General features: G+C 39.5%; 1 protein-coding gene across 2 annotated transcripts in view; it reads left to right on the forward strand.

Annotated features, from left to right (window-relative positions):
* Window positions 1–2965, forward strand: part of LNPEP (leucyl and cystinyl aminopeptidase) — a 57129-nt gene extending 54164 nt beyond the window's left edge. For both annotated transcript variants that reach the window (XM_084305187.1, XM_084305186.1), the window contains 2 exons: window positions 598–679; window positions 1643–2965. In XM_084305187.1, the coding sequence (XP_084161313.1) occupies window positions 598–679; window positions 1643–1774 (214 nt within the window). In that variant the 3' untranslated portion in view covers window positions 1775–2965. The remainder of the gene's footprint in view (window positions 1–597; window positions 680–1642) is intronic.
* The last annotated feature ends 20885 nt before the right edge of the window (window positions 2966–23850 follow it).

Below are 23850 nucleotides of genomic sequence, written 5' to 3' on the forward strand. Positions count from 1 at the left end.
TGAAGTGCAAGTGAATAAATAGTTTGCTTCATATAAGATGTTTAGTATAAAGCCTGTTTTAAAATTAGACTTTGCAAAAATAACTTGGACAATAAATTTTGAAATCTCACTTAACAGCTGATGGAACATTGAAACCTCTTAGAACCTCAGTTATTCTGGAAAATCTTGATTTGGATTTTTGTTAAGATTGATAGCTCCAGCAGCCATCTTAGAGATACGGGATGTTTTGTGGATCAAATGCATTCAAAAGTAAAGCCAGGCATTTCATTCAGCATTCATTTATTCCTACCTTTCTATAGTAATCCAAAAACCAAATAACAAAAAATCCACTTGCTTTAGAAATATGTTCTTCTTAACTGTTCTTGAAATTGCAGAGCTGGCCTACAAATCTTCAAAAACTGACAGTACTTAGAAAATGGTATTTCTAAATCCTAGTTTAAGTTAAAAAGAGAGGAAAGAGAGATGTAAACTTGAATTTAGATGCTTCTAATGATTTCCAAATACTGAAACAGAAGAAAAGTTAGAAATATGAATATGTGCATATACTGAACCTGCATGTTAAAATCACTCATAAATTTTTTCTTCTTTGTATTTCAGGTTTCATCTAGGTTCATATACTATCCAGAACCTCATTAGTTTATCAACCTCTCAGTTTGCAACAAGGGCGCATCTACTTGAGGTTGGTGGCTTAATCAGTCAGAAAATCATATTTTCTAGTGCCAATGCTGTCCTCAGTTATTTTGCGGTAGAGGAAAACAGTTATTCACAGTCACTAAGGCCCTTTTGAAAGGATATACAGCTATTTCTGTCCCTATGTCACACATGGGAAATATGTACATAAACATGTTGAAGATGACAGTCTGAATCAGCAGCAGAGCTGAATATACACAGTCAAGCACAGCTATCTGTTCATGTTGCTCTGGTTTCCTGTTCACTGGAACACTCCGTATCCCAAAATAGTGATAGCAAAATTTTGGTCTAGATCTTGTCAATAATCTGTGCTTTCTGCATCTGTGGAATGGCATGGAGAGCCATTAAGAGTTGTTTTAGATTATTTTGTCTGTCAACAGTCCCAAAGAGCTGTTATGGAAGTTGAGTATAAGCTAAGATCCAGTTACTAGCTGTTAGAAATTTGAGTCTTACCTCACAAGACCCTGAATGTATGGTGTCAAGAAAGGTTTATAGTTGAGTCTAATGCTTTCATTTAGAAAACTGGGTAGAGATGGCTTCTTATTGTACGAACAGTAGTATTTTAAGTGTAAGCATTGATAGTTAAAATGTTAAGTGGAAGTAGGGGGTCATTCGAGAGGACTGCATTGGGTCACTAGCAACAATTAGTTCTTTTTCACACAAAAAACACCTCTCTTTCCAGAACTTACAGTGCTCTGTGAGTGCTCTGTAATTAATGTGATGAGTTACCAATATCTATTTATTGGTAAACTAATTTATTGAAACCAAAGGGGTTACTGCTGCTCTTCCCATTAAAGACATTCTTGCATTTTGGGAAGCCAACTCTGAGAATTCTGTTTGCTGCATAAATGTATATGATTATCTGTTTCCAGCACATGTGTAGCCTTTGCTTCTGTATCTATTTGTGAGGTCTGTGTTGTTTTTTAACACTTTATTTTTTCTTGTCATTCAGGTGAAGACATTTTTTGAATCCAAGTCAGAAGAGAGTTCTAAACTGCGTTGTGTAAAAGAGGCACTTGACACAATTCAGCTCAATATCCAGTGGATGGAGAGGAACTTAGCAAAGCTACAAAAATGGCTGTAGTGCACATAAAACTATGGCATGTCAGCCATTTAGGAAATCTGTGGACAGTTGCTCTGTTTCTTTTGCAAAAGCCAGGGTGAAACCAGGCATTGCTGCAACATTGTTTGCACTATTAGAGAGTCTAGATAGCTCAGGGCATGTCTCACACAAATTTTGATTTCCCTCGAAGCATTTATGAGCAGGATGTATTTATTCTGAAACTGTTTTCATCTATAGACCAAACATCTCCATAAATTATATTATATATTATGAAATTTAATACCCTTTCATTTGGTATCATGTTCTAGATTTTCATCAGTGCGTTGATATTGACAGATAAGAGCAGAAAGAAAGTTGCCATGAACTGTTAGTTTTTTGCAGACTGCTAGGTAATTAGTAGGGCTTTGTTACTGCAAAAAATACAGGTAGTTTCCACATTCGTGGATAGAGAAGCTGTTGTGAAACAAAGTCATACATAAGTATTAGAGGATCTCATAAAGTACAGCAGTTTGAGGAGAGGTAAATACGGTCTGGATTTGAATTCAGTTTGGACTTCTGATTTTTCACTGTGTTGTTTGGAAATTGCATGAAAAATAAGAATAATACGTCATGCTAATCATACACCTTTTGATGTTTAAAGTGGCTGGGCACTAATAGTCTGCATGGAAAGGAGAAAGCCAGACAGCAAAAACAAATGTTTTAGAGATGGAATTTCCAAAAACAATGATGTGGCCTTGAAACTTTTACTCTGAATTTATTAGACATTTTTGAAAATTGTGTTGTTAAACATCGAAGTGTAACTGATGTTGCTGTATTGATCTGTGAGCAACTGCACAAAACTGCCATGAGAAGTTGTTAACAGGCCGGTTTATCTGTTAGACTGACTACTGAATTGTCTACTTCTGACTACTGATTTTGAATTTCACCACTTGTTGCAGAGGTCCTGCAATAAGTCAGTGTATCAGCCACTTCATTTGGTTAAGTTTATGCTTTTTTTCCCTTGCCTGTTACCTTTGATATCACAGTATAATTTCTGTACATTGCTTACTCAGTATAGCTTTAGAAAGCTTCTCATTTAGACTTTAATGATTTGTTCTACTGTTATGAAAAACCTTGTGTGACAAGTCTTCATATGCTTTAAAAGAAGGGGATCTAAATCATCATACTCTTTTTTTTTTTTTTTTTTTTTAAAAAAAAAAAAGGGGGGGGGGAATCTAAAAGCAGAGATGTGCCACATTAGAAAGCCAAAATACCCACTGTACAACCTTGTCTGTCAAAAGCAGTGAGAAAAGCCATTTCTGAGGCATAGCATGTACATAAAACACATGCAAGAGTAATCATACGTGTTTATGTGGAGATAGGATGTTTTCAAATGTTCACTACTGTTGCACCTTTTGTGGATTCACGCAAGCAGATTCAGACCTGTTGTCTTGTCAGCATCCAATATGTGATTCGATATGAAAACATTAAGGGTTAAAAGTTGAAAATTTTGAACAACACAAAGTTTTAATTTCAATCAGAGCAAATTCTGAAGATAGTAGTTTGAATGAGAGTTAAATTAGTGGACGTAAAAATTTGTCAAAGGTAATTCAAACTTTAATTGATGAAATCACAGCATTGGCTGCTCATTCTAATTAAAAGAAATTGTAAGCTGTGATTGCTTAAGCCATGCCATACTTTTCCCATCCTGACAGAATGGGAAATGCTTTCTTGGAAAAGGAATTCCTCATGTTTTTACCAGTTCACATTAAAAACTATGTCTGCAGTTCTAATCTTGAAATTGTTAGAAAGTGTGTTAGATTCTGAGCATGCACAAACATTTGTTTGCCCCAGAGGCTCAGAAAAGAGCAATTTTCACAAGTACTGAAGAAGGAATGTAAGCACTGAAAGTAGATCATACTGTCCTAATTCCATAAAAGTCATGCAATTAGAATGGTAATTAGTTATGTTCTTTGATTATTTTTTTTTTACAAACTTCCATGTCTTGTGGTATTATTTCTTAGTTTATTTTAAACCTTTACGCTCTCTGCAGAAATATGAATTCCATATTTGTATATTTGTGTGTATATATGTAGTTGTCATCTATTTTCCTTTACAGTCACTTCCTAATATTAAATGAGAAAACAGTAGTATGCTTTCACTTTTCTATCCCCTCACATTTCTTTTTACTTCAGCCCTGACTACGGTACTGAGGTATATAAAATTTCAAAAGGAAACTCCGGAGGAAGAGCCCATCTTCCTCCTGATTTCTGCTGTAGGATTATAGATTTTATTCAGATGCTTTACTGATAATTAGCTCTTAGCAAGGAAATAGCATGCAGCTGAGTTTTAGACTGCAAACTGTACCAAGACCATCTGGAAAGTCAGGGGAGGGAAAGGTTTAGGAATATTTTTTTTATTTCACTTTTTGCTGCATTTGACAGCTTTTTTTTTTTTTTTTTTTTTTTTTTTTCTAATAGGTAATAATTTCAGTGTATCCATTGTAGAGGTTTTTAAACTGTCATGGAGTCTATAACCTTAATAAAAACTGTGCTGGAGTCCTCCTTCCAAGGGAAATGCTTAAATATACTTCTCTGTTATTGAGATTATTGGGAACTGGTGAAGGTTGGAATGGTTAAGGCATGAGCAATGAACTGCCCTTTAGAGCCACATCTGTCATGCCTTACTGTAAAGGAATGAAATCTTGCTAGTTCCTTGAGTTTTCTTTGGCTTCTGGTCAAATGAAAAACATATTGTAGCCAATAGGACCTCTTCACTTAATTTCCATAGTATTTTCTAGCTAAAACTTACTGAGCTAATGTTTTTTATATATCTTAGGCCATTCTTATTTTACAGCAGAAGAGCTTTGCAGTGAAAAACTGTGAGTTCAAATGCTACTAGCTTTGTATCATCTCCTGCAATGTAAAATCATAGTGTTTAATAAATTGGAACTATAGTACATGTTCAGATGGGCTACATCAATTACTGTCTTCAAAGCCATTATGCACCGATTGTCTTGTTACTTTCCAGTATCCTCTGTTTATAATGAATGCACTTGTAATTTTAAGAGCTAATTGTGGTGAAAAGCAAATATGCATGTATATATTTTTTACTTCTATAAATAAATCAAAAATAAATACTTTTCCTATGTAAAATTAGCCTACCAGGAAAAGTGTAAGCAAGCAGTTGAGCTCTTAATGTTGTCCCTGGAAAAAGGATTGCGCCCTCTGCCAGCTCAGCTTTTATTTTTATTTAGAGATGGAAAAAGTGCAAGCAGAGAAGTATGAGATTTCTTCTAATGTGTGAAAAGATGGTAACATATGGAATGAAGGTGTTTAAAATAGGTTTAATTTTTCTGTGTAACCAGTCATAGTGATAGATGGTCATTGTGCCTTATGGCTTATCATCGAAGTGATATGCTAGACAGTATGTTAGAATAAACATCCTGTTTTCCTGCAGGAGCTGACTGAGGTCTTGTTCTTAGAGGTTGGTGAGACTTGTCTCTCTGAGCGTTTCAGTGCTGCTAATGGGAAAGCAGACTACAATTGCTGAGGGTTCGTTGTTGTTACACAGATTGTTTCACGGGTAACTGAAACATGTCGGAGGGAGTACACTGAGCAGTGCTGGCTTTTGTTGCATTCTATAAATATGATGTCAAATTGTACTTCAGCATATAGATTTTCCAGCTATGGAACTACTACATAAGTAAACTTTGGTAAAATAACATTGCATCTCCTCCTGAGTACTGTATTGCTGTCAAGCTCATTCTGTTGTAAACTAATCCTTCTAGAAGAAACAAACTTTCTTCTTGTCCACTCCTATATGGAAATCACTCATTTGCTGGAGAGCCAGCTTGTTTGGACTGGAATTTCTGCATTAATTATCAGACTGGGCACTCATAAGGTGTAGAAAGATACTGTCTACCATAGGAAAGGAGAACTTTCCAGATCTTGAGGTATTTGAGACACATAATTCTGAACATACATTGTAGAAATGATCTATGAAAAACCTAATGCCTAATCATTCCTCCCTAATCATGGGAGGAATAATTTTCTTTTGTTGGCTAACAGATGTAGGAAGTGTAACTTGAATCTGTATCTTTTACCTGTTCTCCTTTTGGTGGAACATTCCATTTTCTGACAGGTTGTACCATCCTTCCTTTGCTTTGCTGGAAGATATCCTTCTTTGCACTCTGAAATTTAAATTAATGCTCAGTAACCATTCTTATTTGTATGCACTCGTTGCATTCATTCACATACATTTTAGCTTTTCCACATAATCCATGCATCATGTAGTACATTCATTTCTCGACATGCTAAATGTTTATTTTCGACATTTTGACAAGTGCATACATAAGCTTATTTTTAATAGTTATATTTATATCTATCACTTTCATCACGATGCTACTAAATGTTCAAAGATTTCTGTTACTTTTTTATGTCATGGAGTCACATGATTTCTAGGGGAAAAAAAGTACATTTACCATATTAAACTCTCAGGTCATATTGCTAAAGAATTTAAATCTCTAATTTTGCTGTGTTATTTAAACCTGCTGTTGTACTAGATATATCGACTTTTATATGTGACAATTTAACTTTGTTTGATGCAGAACAGGAGACGGGCATCTTTTTTGAATTAGTGATGGTGGCATTAAACAAATCACAATACAATCTTAAGTATATAGTTTTATAAAAAAAAAAATAAAAATAGTGGCTTGAATGGATTGAAACACAGTAATTCGAATTGAATTTGTAAAAATGAAGTACAGATTTTCCATTTCAAGAATTGGAGACTGGAGGGGTTTGAATATATAGTGTAAAACAAATTTTTGCAGTGGGAACTGAGCCCTGTCTTCATTAAGTCAAGGTTAAGTTAGGTATCCCTGAAAAATACCTTACAAGTTAATTTGGAAATGCTGTATACTGTAGGTACTTGTAATGGGTTAGTCTTTGTATTTTAAACACTGTAAAAATATATAAGACAATGTAAATTCACAGGTGTCTGAACTGTGAGTGGTAACATTTCAGGTTGTAAAATACCTGCCTTCAGATGGGGATTTGAATATTGTGTGTGTGTGTGTGTGTGTGTGTGCGTGTGTATGTATAGATAGACATAAAATATGCAAAGTTGTCTGTTTCATTTGTAAAGGGAAGAGAAGCTTATTTTCTTTATATTTCAGAGAAATGTTTTTGCATATTACCAGCACTGATTTGAAAGGCATGTGTACTGCAAACACTATTGCTTTTTGTGAGATGGAAATAAAGTATTTCAGTATAAGCTTTTCTTTGTGATATTTTTTTAAAACATCATAAACAAGTTTGTTTGAAAGTTTGTAACACCTTAAAAAAAATCAAACTCTGCACTTCACTATTTCATCTGCAGCAGAATTTTATTGATAAATTCCATCCATCAAAATCTCACCAGTATCTAATCACAATTTAAAAGTAAAAGCCATTTTTGGATTTCTTTCTTATCTTAACCAAAGACAATAATACTAAAAGATTGTCATATGAACTTGAATTGCTTGAACAGTAGAGTACATCGACAGTTCACAGATTCTCAGCGTTAGAGCTCGCACTCCTTGATCTCAAGGTAGGTCTTAGTGCTTGTGTTTAAAATTGTTTAAGCAAAGGTTGGGATAGGTGGAATCCTAGGAGAGCAGCAGAAAGAAATTGGAAAAAGCAAAAAAGAAAAAATGCTGACATCTCCAAACTGAGGGCAGAGGCCTGGTGGAGCAGCTGAGACTGGAAGTATGTACTGCCAGTTTTCCCAGGAGGCAGTAAAGAGCAGAGAAAGCTCTTTGTCAGGTATAGGACAGAGGAAAGTTCATGCAATTCCATGTGCTCTAGAGGATGTGAAAAATTTCATGGGCCTCTGATCAGAAAAAAAAAAAAAAAAAAAAAGCTGTAGTGAACTGAGAAAAGCATGGGAGAGATTGGGAACTGAAGCATGTGGCAGGCTAAAGGTATAATTAAGGTTTGAGAAACATATTTTGGGTAGGATGGTATAATCTCTGCATATTGATGTATTTATGATGCCGGGTGGGAGATTGAATAACACACAAAAATATAATGTAACCTGAGAAAGTACATAAAAGATAAAATGAAAGTGGGAAGTTGTTTTAGCTGTTTTCTCTATGCTTCAAAGAATGCATTTTCATGTGAATAATAATATACTTTGGATGAAGATTTGCACCCAATGCAACTGATAGAAAGGGACACAATTTCATCCCCCTGTGCTGATGGCGGGGGGAGGCTTGGTTCAGGCACTGACTGACACAGGGACCTGAGACTTCCTCCTCCTCCTCATGAAGTAAGTTCTATTCTGACTCATTGTAGGGACTCGTAAATAGTTAACTTCATACATTAATTTCTTGCTTTTCCACATTCAAACACACTGTTCATATGGAAAGGAGTTCTGTTTAAAGAAGGATTTCTGTCCTAGAAGACAGTAGGTTTTCAAGTTCCTGTCATTAATAATGAGTGAGCAGTACCCTAGCAAAAGTAATTTATACTCTGGCTGCAGAGATCTGTACTCCAATGTTCTTTGAATCAGCTGTTGGCAATAACCTGGGTGTGGTGGATGGGCCTTGGCAGGCCACCAGGTGCCCACCTGGCTGCTCTCAATCCCCCTCCTCAGCAGGACAGAGGGAGAAGATAAGGCAGAAATGTTTCTGGAGCAAGGTAAAAGATAGGGAGTTTGTATCTGGTAAGCAAAAGTTACACAAATCAGGGAGAGTATTGCCAGTGAAAAATTTGAGTAGGGTGGTAAGAAACAAAACTAACATCTGCTTCCTCCACTACTCATCATCCCAGGCCCAGCTTCACTTCTAATGTTTCTACCTCCTCTGCCACCTAGTGTAAGGTGATGGAGGATGGTGGTTGGGTCCCTGTCACTTCATCTCTGCTGTTCCTTCCTGTTCATACTCTTTTACTCCAACATGGGTTTCTCCTATGAGATGCCATTCTTTGTGCTCTAGTGTGGACATTTCCAATGGGCTGCAGTCCATCAGGAACAGTGTGCTCCTGTACTGCTGCGGGGGCTCTCCATGGGCCGCAGCCTCCTCCAGGCCACATCCACCTGCTCCACCGGGGGCTCCTCCACCCATGGGGGGGCTGCAGCGTGGAGATCTGCTCCATGTGGGACCCATGGGCTGCAGGGGGACAGCCTGCTCCACCAGGGGCCTCTCCCTGCACAGCCCGCAGGGGAACTGCTGCTGCCTGCCTGGAGCGCCTCCTGCCCTCCTGCGGCACTCACCTGGCGGCTGCAGGGCTTTCACACTTTCACAATCCTCTCTCCCAGTTGCTGCAGCACAGCAGTATTTTTTCCCTTTCTTAACTCTGCTCTCCCAGAGGCCCACCCAGCATCACTCCCTGGCTCAGCTCTGGCCAGCAGCGGGCCCCTTTGGAGCCATCTGGAGCTGGCTCTGCTCTGACATGGGGCAGCTGCTGGGCTCTGCTCACAGAGGCCACCCCTGCAGCTATTCCACTACCAAACCCTTGCCACGTAAACCCCATATACTGGTTTTGTGTAAATTTATAATGTTTGTGAATGTACTGTACAGCATGTAAATCAAAACCCGTAGACTTACTAATTAATTAATTATTTTGTACTGTGCTACAAAGCCTAACCATGCTTATTTGGGTAAGGCTTTGCAGCACAGTAACAAGAGATGCAAGTTCACTCCTGATGGTGGAAAGGTGAAGAACATGCACTGTAATGTGCTATCATCCCTCAACCCCTTTCCATCACTGCTGAGGTTTAACCACCCAAGAAAAAAGGAACTGAGCTGGTCAAGATGCATAGGCTGCATTTTTAACCCACAGAGAGGAAAATTCAGACACATCCAAGATACTATACCAATTGCTTCTCTAGGGTAACAAGGTAAGGAGAAATCTTTCAAGCAGTTTCTAAGAGGCAGGAATTGTTGTAGCCAGATATGTTTTGGCTAAGCACGATTCCTATTTTATGTGTCAGGCGAATCTGTTTCTGAATGTTTAAGTGATTTTACTATAGCTGCCAGATTTTCTGCCTCACCTTATGTGTATCTCTTGCTACTCTATACCTGTGTACTGTATAAATATGCCTTGCATGGCTTTGTGCCAAACTGATAGCACCAAGTTAAATTTTTGTAATGAAAACCAACTCAATTATTCCAGTAAAATCCGTATGTGGCTACTGATATTTCTCCATCTAAATAAATAAATCAGTAGTATAGTGAGAGACTTGAATGGCTTAAATCTCTGGCTAGAACTACAGTTCAGAAAGCTGATTGACATGAAACTGCCAGAGATCATATATCTAATATGAAAACAGCATCTTCTTAGCCACTGCAGGCCAAAAGTAAATTGAGAACAAAACAATCAGAGTAAAGCTGCTTGTGTTAAAACCTAGCAGGACCTGCCATCTCCTTAGTACTGTGCTGGGATAAATTGTCACAAGTAGCTCCACAGCAGCCAGTAGGTTGCGTTGCAGTGAAAATCTCAATATGCAGCTCGTTAGGGAGATGAGAACATTTGAAGTCCGGCCACAGGCCCAGATACATATCAGCACAGTGCAAATAAGCTGGAAGCTTCCAAGGGCAGAGGAAAATCTCTCTGTTCTCTGCGGCAGAGGAAAATCTCTGTGACTGAGTGGTAGAGGCCTTGAGGCCTGCCTGGCTTGTATTATCACAAAGGCATGTGTGCTCTTGAGAGGTCAGAGAAAAATCAGTGGCAGGTGTTTTAATTTCCAGCCTTTGTGACAAAGTTGGAGGGCAAATGCTTTGAGTTATAATGAAGCACAGTATCTTTAGCTCTCAAAAATAGATGTTGCCTTTTTGGGGAAACATACAAAACCCTCCCAGCCACTAGAAGCAAAACACTTTTTAATTCATGTTCAAAATATTTCCACTCTTAGTTCTCCCCACATATTATTACACAGAATGCCAGTTTGCATTCAGTGAGATGTAAGTGTTCTCGGTTTCTGTCTTGGCTTTCAGAGAAATCATTAACACTTACGTTTAGTATGAATACAAATGAGATCTATATATCAAAATGCAGAGTAAGTAGAGGCATCACAGGGAGAAGAGAACGCCTCAGTTTTCCTCAGGGTAGAAGTTAGTGGGAGGAGGCAGGAGGAGTGCCATTTGCTAATATTCTTAAACATCTTAGTCTCTTTCTGTACACTTTTTAAAAAACCCAATAGTTAGATGTTGCATTCTGATATTGTAGTGGGTTTACGTGGCAAGGTTTTGGTAGCAGGGGGCCATAGGGGTGGTTTCGGTGAGAAAGATCTAGAAGCTGCCCCATGTTTGGGAAGGGCCCCATTGTTTTCCAGAGCTGAGCCAATAAGCGATGTTGTTTTGCACCTCTGTGAGAGCATATTTAAGACAGGGAAAAAAACGCTGCGCCACACAGCAGCTGTGAGAGTGAAGGGAGTGAGAAACAGCCTTGCAGGTGCCAAGGTCAGTGTAGAAGGAGGGGGAGAGGTGCTCCAGGCGCTGGAGCAGAAGTCCCCTGCGGCTTGTGGTGAGGACCATGGTGAAGCAGGATGTCCCCCTGCAGCCCATGGAGTACCACGGTGGAGCAGGGTTCCATGCTGCAGCCCATGGAGGAGACCACGGTGGAGCAGGTGGACCTGCACTGACAGAGGCTGCCGCCTGTGGAAGACCCCTGCCGGAGCAGATTCCGGGCCGGACCTGTAGCCCGTGGAGAGGAGCCCACGCAGGAGCAGGTGACCTGGCAGGAGCTGCTGCCCGTAAGGGACCCAGGTTGGAGCAGTTTTCTCCTGAGGGATGGACCCCGTGGTACGGACCCATATCTGGAGCAGTTCTGGAAGAGCTGCTGCCTGTGGGAAGCCCACGCCGGATCAGTTCATCAAGGACTGCATCCCGTGGGAGGGACCCCACAGCACAGGGCATGAGAGTGACCGAGAAGGAGTGGCAGAGAAGAAGTGCTGTAGACTGACCATAACCCCCATTCCCCCGTTCCCCTGCGCCACTCGGGGGGAGGAGGTGGAAGAGGGTGGATGGGGGGGAAGGTGCTTTTGGTTTCTTTCCTTTGTTTCTCACTTCTCTAGCTTGTTAGTAATGAGCAATAAATCTTACTATCTTCTTATGCTGAGTCTGTTTTGCCCGTTACAATAATTATTGCGTGATTTTCTCGTCCTTATCTCAACCCTTAAGCCCTTTTCACATATTTTCTCCCCATTCTTCTTTGAGGAGGGGGAGTGAGAGAGCGGCTGTGGTGGAGCTCGGCTGCCCACTCGAGCGGAACCACAACAGATATTCATACAGCAATATATGTATAAATAAAATAATTTTATTTTATTTTATTTATTTATTTTTTTGCTTTGCAGTCCAGCTGGCAACCATTTTTGACTATCTTACCCCTTTATGCCCCCTCAGGAAAACAGGAAAGAGACATAATTTTTAAAGGGCATGAAAGGTAAGTTGTCTCTTCTTATTGCTGTGTCTCAATTGTATACCAACATAACTTTAGTGAAATTCTGTGCATCTCTTGATTTGTATTTGCACTTAATTTCACTTCTGTATTTCATGTCATTCATGCACCTGCCAATGGTTTGCAGGATCAGATGCTCTATCTTCCTGGGGATCAAAGTGAGGGTGACTGCCCTGTGGTTCCCCACAACTTCCTTCCCACCCTTCTGGAAGAGAGGAGTGACATTTGCTTTCCTCCAGTCTCTGGACGCTTCTCCCACTCACCATGGTCAACCAAGGATTATTGCAAGTGGCCTCGCAACAACATTTGCCAGTCTCCTCAGCATCTATGGATGCATCCCATCAGGGGCATGGACTTACCTGTTCTGAGTTTGCTTGTGTATTCCCTGACCTGATCCTCTTCCATCTAGAGGACATCTTCCTTGCTCCAGCCTTTCTCCCCAGTCTCTGGAAGCTGGGATTCCTGAGGGGTATTCTTGCAGGTAAAGGCTGGGGAAAGGAAGGCCTTCACTCCCTCAGCCTTTTCCTTGACCTGAGTAAGAAGGTCTTTCATTTATTTCAATAGGGGTCCCACACTTGACCTAGTCTTGTGTTGCTAATGTACTTAGAGAAGCTCTTCTTGTTATCTTTGACATCCCTGGCCTGATTCAATTCCATCTGAGCTTTAGCTTTCCTAGCTTTACCCCTGGATGCTCAGGCAATGTCTTTGTATTCCTCCCAGGATATCTGTCTATGCTTCCACCCTCTGTATTTTTGAGTTTGTCCAGGAGCTCATTGTTATCTACTCAGGCCTCCCAGCATTTTTGACTGGCCTTCTGTTCAACGGGGTAGACGTCTCCTGAGCTGGGAGCAGGTGATCCTTGAACAATAATCAGCTTTCTTGAGCCCCTCTTCAGCCTTATCCCATGGGACTCTTCCGAGCAGAACTTTGAAGAGACCAGAGTCTGCTCTCCTGAATTCCAGGGCTGTAAGATTGTTTTTCGCTGTTCTTCTTGCCTAAAAGATCCTGAACTCCACCGTCTCATGATCGCTGCAGCCAAGGCTGGCTTCAACCTTCACATTCCCAACAAGCTCCTCATTGTTGGTGAGTATGAGGTCCAGCACAGAACCTCTCCTTGTTGGCTCCTCTGTTACTGTGAGGAAGAGGTTATCAATGAACTCCAGGAATCTTCTAGATTGCTTTTGTCCTAGTGTGTTGTCTCTCCAAGGGACATCAGGATGGCTGAAGTAATTTATTGCAGTTTGTGTCAAGATGGGAAGCAGGAATGGAGTGATCTTTGACAACAGAGCTCAGTGCAGCGGCAGCATGGGAGCTGTAGGGAACAGGGCTGGGGAGGTGAGGACACATTCTCTTGGAAGATGTTGAAGACTATGCATGATGTATTTTTTTTATTATTATTTTGTAAACAAGGAGGTTTATTTTGAACATAGATGACTCAGATTGTTGATTCACCACTCACTTTTAATTCCGTCCTGTACCACTGTGTATTCTGGTGTGCTCACTGGATGAAAGGGCCACAGTTAAACCAATAGGCAAACCTATTGAGGTCCTTCACATAGAGCTGACCCTCACAGACAACACCATAACACATAGCTATAACTGGTTTTTGTCATGCATTTCAAATTTCAGTTTTGTTCTAATGGATTTATTTCTCTGATTCCTGTCATCCTGCACCACTTGAAACCTGCTTTGTATTTGTGAATAGCTAACAGGGATGGTGCCAGTGAATAGTGCTCAAGGCTGTTTGGCATCATTCCTAAATCAGTGGGACCAATTATGTCTGTCATGCACATCAAAAACATTCTTTTTTTCTTTTAACATTCTTTTTTGCTTTCTTGATCTTTTTTAAAATTGTGTGATAATTTGTATAAATATTTATGCTTCCACTCAGATTCTGTCAATATATATGGAAATGAAAGACTTGCTGTTCACTAAAGAGCTTAAAAAATAAATTAGGATTCCATCCTTAGCTGCAAGTTTGGCAAGATGATACATTAATTTGCTGGTTCTTTAACTTGGGCTATAACAAAAATACAGGAAGAAATGAGGGAGTCACTGCATACCAAAGGCTGTTCTTTTAGCAAAATTTCCACACGTCTTTAGTAACTTGTTGTTTGCCCTGAATATCATAGAATACTAAATTGGCATGAGTGTGAGAGGTCTATTCTTTCCACACTGTATTTATAGCTTGTTTTCTTCTGTTTCATGTAGATGAATATTGGCACAGCAGGTTCTGGTCTCCAGGAAGGGGTATATATAGGTTATATGGTTCTGAATTGCTGAGCTAAAAAGTGTATCAATTTTATCTTAACCAGACAAACCTATTACAGAGAGAAACCAGTGGATTCCTACTTTAGAGCAGTGGTGTTATGTTTATGAGCAAATCTGGTTTTGGCTGAGACAGGAACAGGAGCTGGAATAAAGGAAATAACTTTGACCATATATAAAAAATCTGTTGTTGGGAACAGAAAAATGTGTTTGGGTACTTGCACCTACAGGGAAAGTTAAGCTCCTTACATAAACTGGCATGCAATCTATTGTCTACAGACACCTAATTACTATTTCAACAGAATAACACAGTGTACTGATGCTCCTCTGTTCTCGAATAATCAGTAAACTACTAAATTATATCAGAATATTTGGTGTTAAACAAAAACTCTTCTTTCTCTAAACACTAGCATCTCATCCTCATCCTAGAGCCTTTGTCTGCAGAACTTACTGTACATCCAGTGGTGATCTATTTTTTGTCATTTTATTTTCAAATATTCCTACCAGGTTGAAATATCTTGCAGTGTCTGAGGCAGATAGAATTGACCATGCATTATAAAACCAAGATTGCATGAAACATGGTGGCATTAATTATTTTCGCTTGCCACAAAGGGGCTGCAGGAAGTTTGATCCATAAAGTGAGTTCTTCTTGATGTCTCCCTGTTTTCACCTGTTCTCTATTAGATGGAACATTCCTTCCTCTGATGAACTGGATTTTTCCAATGCTGGAAGATGTTATCTTTCATTGCACTCTGAAATTTCAAACAATGCTGTCTCACTAACCATACATTTTTGTATGAGTTTCATGCATCCGGACTTGTATGCTGGACTTCAGAGTTCCTGTATCATGTTTCTCACAGTTGCTTCATTCCAGCACATGGTAAAAGTTACTGTTCCACATCTGGGTATATTGTACAGAAAGATATGTATGCTTGTAATTACTCTTAAATTACACTGTTGTTTGTACTTACTGATTTTTATGGAGATGCTACTTGGAAGTTTAAAGAAGGAAGGGGTGGTAAACACAATTTGCAGGACTCCTGGGGAGATCCGGAACATCTGTCACAAGGGCCATAATGGTGGGGGAGGGATTTAAATGTCTAAATTTTTGTTGTTGCTTCAATCTACCGATGGAGTGGAAACCCAAAGTGTTGTATGCCAGCTCAGTTCTGTGAGAAAAATATGGTAATTTATTCAGCTTATGGTGGTGGTCATTAAATAGCTTCACAACAGTGAATAAATTTCCAAGTATGATGCTGTACAGGATTTCTCTTTATATAGCAACTTCTCCTAAATATTTAATTCTGTTGTTACCTTCTCATAAATCTCTTAATGATAACATTAGTGTATTACCCAGTTAATTAAGACATTGCTGTGGATGCAGGAAAGGTGTAAAGAAAGTCCAGTTGCTGTCCCAGACTCTCTTTGGTCACCTGTTGTGTAAACTTGTCCCACTGCTGCTCAGTTTTGTGTGACCCATGTAATTGTACCAGCTCCCCCTTGTATCACAGCTACATCTGCTCCAGGAAAGTGCCTTCCCTGTAGCCCTGTCATAAATCTATGTATAGAACATCCTGTAAAAAGCAGCCCAGTCATCAGCTCCTCCACGCGTATTAGGAACTTAAATGTGTTGATTATTGCCTTATTTCTTCTTCATTACAAGCTGGTAACAACTTGCATAATAAATCCAGTCTTGATGATCACGTGAAGTCTGAATTTTAGTATATGTTCTATGCAAAATGCAAGATTCAGCATCTGAAAAGGGACTGTACACAGTTCAAACACTGCCAGAGCAGAAGAAAACATTTAAATCTTGCAACAGTTTGACAGCTTGCCCATAGACTAAAGGTGGGCAGGAAAACAGACCAATGGGAAGATCAGAACCACCTCCCAGTTAAAAATGTCAAATCTATAAAGACCTCAAAAGCTGTACAACTCATTCTTTTTTCACTCTAAGGCAGACCCACTTCTGCTGAGTGAAGAAGTGTTTTCTTCTGAAAGCACTAGCACACACTGCTAGTGAGAAACGCGACCTGTGCTGGCCTATAGGACTCCATGCTCAGACCAGCTTTCTTGCTATTTTATTTATTTATTTTTCTGCACATTTTAATGTGTGAGGTAGCTTGATGTTGGAAGCTCTAGATGTTGGAATCCACTTTTCAGCCACCGGTCTGCTGATACTGCCAAAAACTGCTGTAGGTCTACCTAGGTCTATTATCTAAGTGTGGCAGGTAAGCACAAAAACTGTCCATGTAGGTTGTGTGAGATAAAGGAAGAGGGGAATAATATAAACTTGGACGGATGGTGGAGTGTGTTGGGTAGATGAGAGAGTGGCATGATTTCTTTCCCATGATGTATTACGTTCCTGAGAAGGAAAAAAATATTTTTCAGGAACTGAAAACAGTTGGCAGTTCCAACAGTGACCCTCCTCACTAGCAGCTGGGGATGCGCTTTCTCATGGGTCAGCTGTGACCAACAGACCAGAGAGGAGGCTGGAGAGCATGGGGTGGTGTCCTTGCCATGCACACATCCCTGAATGATGGGCATGGAGGCAGGTTTATCCAGCACCTATGCATGCAGATCTTCTGGTGGAGATCACTGGGAAGCCAAGGCCACCTGCTGAGATAGGCACTGCTAACAAGCACGTAGGAGAGAATATTTAGAATGAGTCACTAGATATAAAATGAGAGTGAGCAAGCGTGTGCGCAGGGAAGTGCTCATCAGTCACAGCTGCACTGCTTTTACTGCCTGGCACAGAGCTTACAAGCAGTACGTGAGCCCTTCCCCGAGTTTTGAGTCCTCTATTTTCCTGAAGTGATGATAATGGCTTCCAAGAGCTGTTCAGAGGCTGATGTGTCAGCCAAACCAGCTGCCAGCAATGCCAGCAGAGAACTGCACTGGTGCTAGCAGCAGACCTGATCAAATAACAGCTGCTCCTGATTATAAGGTATTTCATTTCTCTGGGAAGGGGGCAAGATATTAAATTTCTTTTTTTTTCTTCTTCTTTTTTCTCCCTCCCCCCATGTTAACATAGCTTTTTTTTTGAGATGTGCTTATTTGTAGCCAATGACACAGTGGGCTGTAAAAAAGGAATTTTGCTCTTCTTGTGACTTGGATTCTTGCTGAATTCATAATTTTGGAAGTTTCTTGGGAAGAGCCAAAAGGCACCAAAAAAACCCTGACTCCTATGTAGAAGGCTTCTCATGATGAGAAAAACATGTACCCCTCCCCTCTTCCCCTCCCCCCCCCCCCAGTTTTGGCTATTGGCCAGTGGAAAGCTTGTCAGTATGGTGCATAGTCTAATAGTCACCTCTGCAGCTTTTAGAAGACCTCTAGGCCATCACAGAGTAATCATAATCTACTCTCCTCCTATTGGCCTGGATGTTACAGATCCCTCTGTTCTCTGTGTTAGGAGTGATGTACCAGAAGCATTTTGTTATCCCAAGCATAACTGGAAAATTGAGGAATACATAATGTGATATGGCAATTTAGACTTTTATTTTTTTATTATTATTTTTTTTTTTTTGACCAAGGCAAAAAGTAATTTCTAAATTTGTGGGTAAAAGTTAAGGACCAGGACAATAAAGGGCACCTTGTGGATGGGGTCTACTGCAGGCCACTTGATCAAGGGGAGCCCATTGATGAGGTCTTCTGTCTTCAACTACAAGAAGCGTCACACTTGCACTCTCTCATCCTGATGGGGGACTTCAACCACCCACATGTCTTCTAGGAAAGCCACACAGCAGGCTGTGAGCAACCCAGGACACTCCTGGAGTGCACTGAGGACAACTTCCTTGTCTGGGTCTTAAGCAAACCAACCTGTGTTACTGGACCTGGTGCTCACCAATGCAGATGAACTCATTAAAGAGGTTAAGATCCTAGGTAGTCTGGGCTGCAGTGACCATGCCTGGCTGAGTCTCAAGACCACAAGGTCTTGAGGAATGTGAGCCTGGCAAAGACCAAAATCAGGACTCTAAACCACTGAAGAGCAAACTTCCAGCTGTTTAAAGACTTATTGGATGAAATCCCCTGGAACACTGTCCTCAAGGACAAAGGAGCTGAACAGAACTGGCATCTCTTTAAGGATGCTTTTCTCAAAACACAAGAGCTGCCCTTCCCCTGTTTAAGAAAGCAAGAATGGAGGGTAGGAAATTGGGATGGCTGATCCTGTTGGTCAGACTGAGGCACAAGAAGGAAATGCACAGGCAGTGGCAGCAGGGACACGTGGCCTGGGAAGAGGACAGGGATGCTGTCCAGATGTGCAGGGGTGGGATCAGGAAAGCCAAGACACAGATGGAACTGAGCCTGGCAAGGGATGCAAAGAGTAACAAGGAGGGATTCTACAGGTGCATTGCCCAGAAAGGAAAGGCCAAGGAGAGTGTGCCCCACTGATGGATGAGGAGGGGGAACTGGTCATGACGGACATGGAGAAGGCTGGGATGACTTCACTGCAGCTTTTCAATATTTAAAGGGGCCTTATAAAAAAAGATGTCCTATCATAAAATTGATAGGAAAAGGGTGGAAGGTTTTAAACAAAAAGAATGTAAGTTTAGTCTAGCTATTGGAACGAAATTCTTTACTTTGAGGGTGGTGAGGCACTGGAACAGGTTGCCCAGAGAAGCTGTTGCTGCCCTATCCCTGGAAGTGTTCACAACCAGGTTGGATGAGGCTTTGAGTAACCTGATCTGGTGGGAGGTGTCCCTGCCCTTGGAAGGGGGGCTGGAACCAGGTCTTTAAAGTCCCTTCCAGTCTGAGCCATTCTACAGTTCTACAATTCGATGACTCTATGATACTGATGGTTTAGAAATGTATCACCAAACAACTTTTAAAATAACTCCAAAAGAGATGGCATCAACTTGTCAAATACATGCAGACTTAAAATTGTTCTTAATAAGATTTATAATGTTCTATGTCCTCTGGGGGGGGAGTCTACTTTCTGATTTTTAAAAATTAGTTTTATTTATTATATTTACTTATTATTATTGTTATTTTAAAGAATGTGTCTTCTTAAATTATAAGTGGTGTGGAACAACTTTTGTCAAAAGTTGCAGCTCTGAGGTATCATTGCTGAATTAAGTGTCATGCAGAATTTCACTGTGGTAAATATAGTACAGAAGTAACCATTCTATGTGATGGGTCCTGCTTTCCTGGAAATGGCTGAACACCTGCTCACCAGTGGGAAGTAGCAAATGAATTCCTCATTTCATATTGCTTGCAAGTGCATCTTTGGCTTTACCTAGTTAACTGTCTTTATATCAGCCCACATTTTTTTCTCACTTTTACTCGTCCTTTTCTCCTCCCTGTCTCAATGACAGGGAGTGAACAAGCAGCTGTGTGGTGCTAAGCATCCTACTAAGGTCAAACCACAACAAGCCTTAATATCCTGTTGTTTCAATGTGTACTGAAGGTGATGCCCAGCAAAGAAGAGTTCTGTACCAAATCTTTGGAGACCAGGTTATACAAAAAGATATGATTGCTATGCCTTTCATGAAAAGCATTATCTGCAATTCCTGTACTCCATAACCATCTCAAGCAGTTATTTCTGAGGACTTTTTGAGTATTACTATTATTATTTTTTATTTCTCTTTTTCTACATGAGAAAAGCTACTAAGAATGAAATCCACAAGAAAGTTATTCCTCCTGAGTTCAGTTGTTGACAGAACTTTGCATTACTACCCATGAGCTAAACCTGTGACTTGGTACACTGCTTGATAGCATTGCTGTATTATAAAGCATTGCTTTCGTCATGGATATAAAACACAGCACTGTATGGGCTGCTGTGAAAAGAATTAACTCCATCCCAGTACAGTACTCCACTCCCAGCACAGTGACAGTTTACAAAAGACAGCATGTTGGGGGGGAAATGACAGCTTTTTAACAGAATGATTTATTTCCTCATTTTTTTCCCCCATCAGCCTGCAGGAGATTTGAAAGTAGGGGTTTATAGGCACTGTATGCTATTTAGAGGTACCTACAATGCAGCCAGTGGACACCCAGAACACCCAAGAATGTCATCCAGCTGCAAACGCCTTCAGCCCACTAAGTTTCAAGTTGATCTGTATGAAAGAGTGTTCTAGATTAGACATAGAAAATAACTGTTCTGCTTTATATTGGTAAGGTTTCAAACAAACCACTCTATTTAGCTTCTGATGTCACGCTAAATTAGCATATGTCTTTCCTGGAAAAAGTCTAAAGGATGAGTAATAATGGTCATCAGAGATTTAAAAGGGAAGTACTGAAGGACATGAGTTTGTATCATCTCATGGGGGCTAAATTTGGATATATGGTAGCAGTTTTGAAATATGTTAGAAGAAGGCAATAACTGATGGATAGATCTGATGTTAAGAAAAGGATGTAAGCATAGTTATATCTAAATGCATATTGTCTTGAAAGCTGTGGGATCTGTCAGTATGGTTTATCTGTAATTGAAATTGTCTAGGGCAGTGATTTGAATTCAGATATACTCTCTAGTTCTCTTAGAACCTGTATTCAGTGAGTGCTGAAGGATTTGTTTTGTTTTGTTTTTCCTACTTTTCCATGTGGAGTTGCAAAGCGAATTTCAGTCTGGGCTCAATTTATCTTGGAATATGAATTTGTTTCAGATATAAAATGTTGTTTTAAAATTCTTTTCTCTGTCTAGTCAAAAATAGTAGCCTAAAAATATTAGACAATCCACCTCTGAAATGAGAGACTGAAGCTTAAGTGTATGTATACCGTAATTTTCAGTTTCCACAGCCCAAGGAAATCCTAAACACTGAAACCTTTTGACAAGCACTTGTTGTAAATCTTTATGAAAAGTTTGGCTTTGTAGAAAAGGTTAATGATTCAGTTGTGCATAAACTGAGGTCTCTTTTTTTTATCCCTTAGTGGATTGAGTAACCTCATTGTTGACTGATACCATGGAGTCTTCTTGTTGTCTGTTAGAAGTGACTTGCAACACTATATTGGATGAAGCAGTCAGGTTTTATGGCTTTTCATCTCCCTTTGGAACCAAGAAGCATTTTCTAAAGGGGGGAAAGAAAAAAAAAAGTCACTGCCAGATTCCCAGCCAGTTCCATTTGTAGTATCTGGAAGTTGGAGAAGTTACACTGGAGAATGTTTGGAATTTTATTTTCTATATCATATTTTGCATCGTATCTCTAATTGTTCATGTTTTTATTTTGAAAAGGTTTCATATCACCTTCCAAAGTGATGTAGGAGGTAAGGGGTGAGGGCAAAACTTAATACATTCTACAGTGGCACTTGACCAGATCAGATCATGACTACATGATGAACAGCCTGCAGTATGAGATTTGCTGACAAGTGCCTGTTTTGCCTGTTATGCTACAGACTCTTCTTTTCTCTGTTGAGGAAAGTAATATAAGAGCAGTATTTTTTCCTTTTAACAATAAGGGATGACTGGAGTAATGCTTACAATGGATCAGCATGAAAGAAAGAAACCAACATTTTCCTGCTACTTACTGGTTATTTTTACTTGCACATTGTTTGAAAGAATTTCCTGTGCTTGCTTTGTAGTAAGCTAAGTCAATATGCTACTTATTTAGATTTCACAGGCTTCCTTCTTCATCTGTGGAGCTCAGACCAGTCTGCATCTGACAGCTGTCTGAGAAGTCCGTATTTTGAAATGTGTTCTGGGGGTGAGAGCTGTTCTGATATTTCTGAGTACATATTCCAAAACAGGAATAATATGGCACAGACACTAATGATTCAACTGTACTACACCCAAAGTGATTCAGAATCAAATCAGGTAACAGTAAGACTATTTATGCTGCTAATTAGATTCATAGTAAGGGCATAGATTCACAGAGGATTTACAATTTCTATGTCCTTCAAATCTTGAGGTAAAATACCTGTATAATATAAAAAAGGAAATTAAATTCTAATTCATGGAAGGAAAGTAAATTCTAATTCACAGATTAACTAATTTATTTATTTATTTATTTAATGGACAGGATATTCGCTCCACAATTTGTGATAAAAGACATTTTTGGCGGGCATTTGCATACTGATGTTTATTTTAAGGTAAGTTTCATCTTAGTGCATTCAGTACTATGCTTTATGTATGTATGTATGTATGTATTCATTTATTTATTATAAGTGTTCTGCAATTGGTTGGTTGATGAACAGGTTGATGAAATAAGATTCATCAACCTGCCTCATCAATCAGTGCAAAAGGAAAAAAATAAAAAATCACAATGGAGATAGCCAGAAGGTAGAGAAGGGTGTCTAAATGTTTTAAAGTTTGCATAGGGGATTATCATTCTTCTGTGACTGCCTTAGCAGAAAACTTGCACCCTTCAGGAGTTCTGTAGGGGAGGAGAGCACAAGATACTGCAAAGCCTTGTAGGCAACTTATATATTTTACATGTAACAATTCAGACCAGAATCAAAAATCCATGAAACATTTTTTATATGTTCCTAAATATAAATATTTCATAGACAAAGGTAGATAGATAGGTAGATATATTTATATTCATATATGGATAGATATAGATAAATGTGTAATACATTTATACATTGTACCCTGCCTTCCACAGGGAATTCTTGGTCCCTGACAGATGGTTTCTGCCACTTTATGAATAATTGTTACAATTGCTGTCTTGGGCGAATTCACTTATTGCGTGTTTAAAACCCCTTACCTTTTCCTTACCTTTTGCACTGTTGTACAGAATCTCTTTATTTTTTATGTATGAAATGGCCACACTGATTACTTGTATTTCTTGACTTTTTAATGCATGGATTTTTTTTATCTGAGTTGTGTTTTACAGTAAAGTAAAGGAAATGTCAAGATTAATCTAATGTACATGCTTTTTCAATTAGTACCACAACTTTTTCTAGCTGTCATAATCAAGAAGGCTGTGAATCTAGCTGGCCTCCAGATTACAGGAAATAATTCCTGGTTTTATATCTATACTTCCTAGCAAACAGTTGGAGTTTACTGTGTGTTTCTCCATACATGATTTGCAGGAAGCATCATACAGGAGCTCAAAGCTGTGGAGAAGTTGTGAATGGAAGTGATGCATATAAAGGGCAGAGCTAAAATTATGTGTGTGGAAGAGTGAAAAAGCCAATATCTTACAACCAGGACACTTTAACATGAGGAGGAAGAATCTGGATTAATATGTAATTTTAAAGCTTAGCTATAATTAAAGGATTAATACAATAAGTACACACAAAGAGAGTACAAATATTTGTGATTTACATACCTTTTCCTACTTACTTGTTCCTTTAAATTAGGAAATACCTTGACCAACAGAAAACAAAGAATAAACTTCAAGGGAAAAAAAGGGTGTGTGTGTGGGGAGGGAGATAAGGCCAATGAATTTAAGACCAGGAGGAACAGGCTCAAGTGCTTCAAGTTTAGTGACTTGGTACATTATCAAATATGCCTAGAGTTTTGGTTTCATT

The sequence above is a fragment of the Netta rufina genome (assembly GCF_964035555.1).
Source record: "Netta rufina genome assembly, chromosome: Z".
In the NCBI taxonomy this organism is placed as follows: domain Eukaryota; kingdom Metazoa; phylum Chordata; class Aves; order Anseriformes; family Anatidae; genus Netta; species Netta rufina.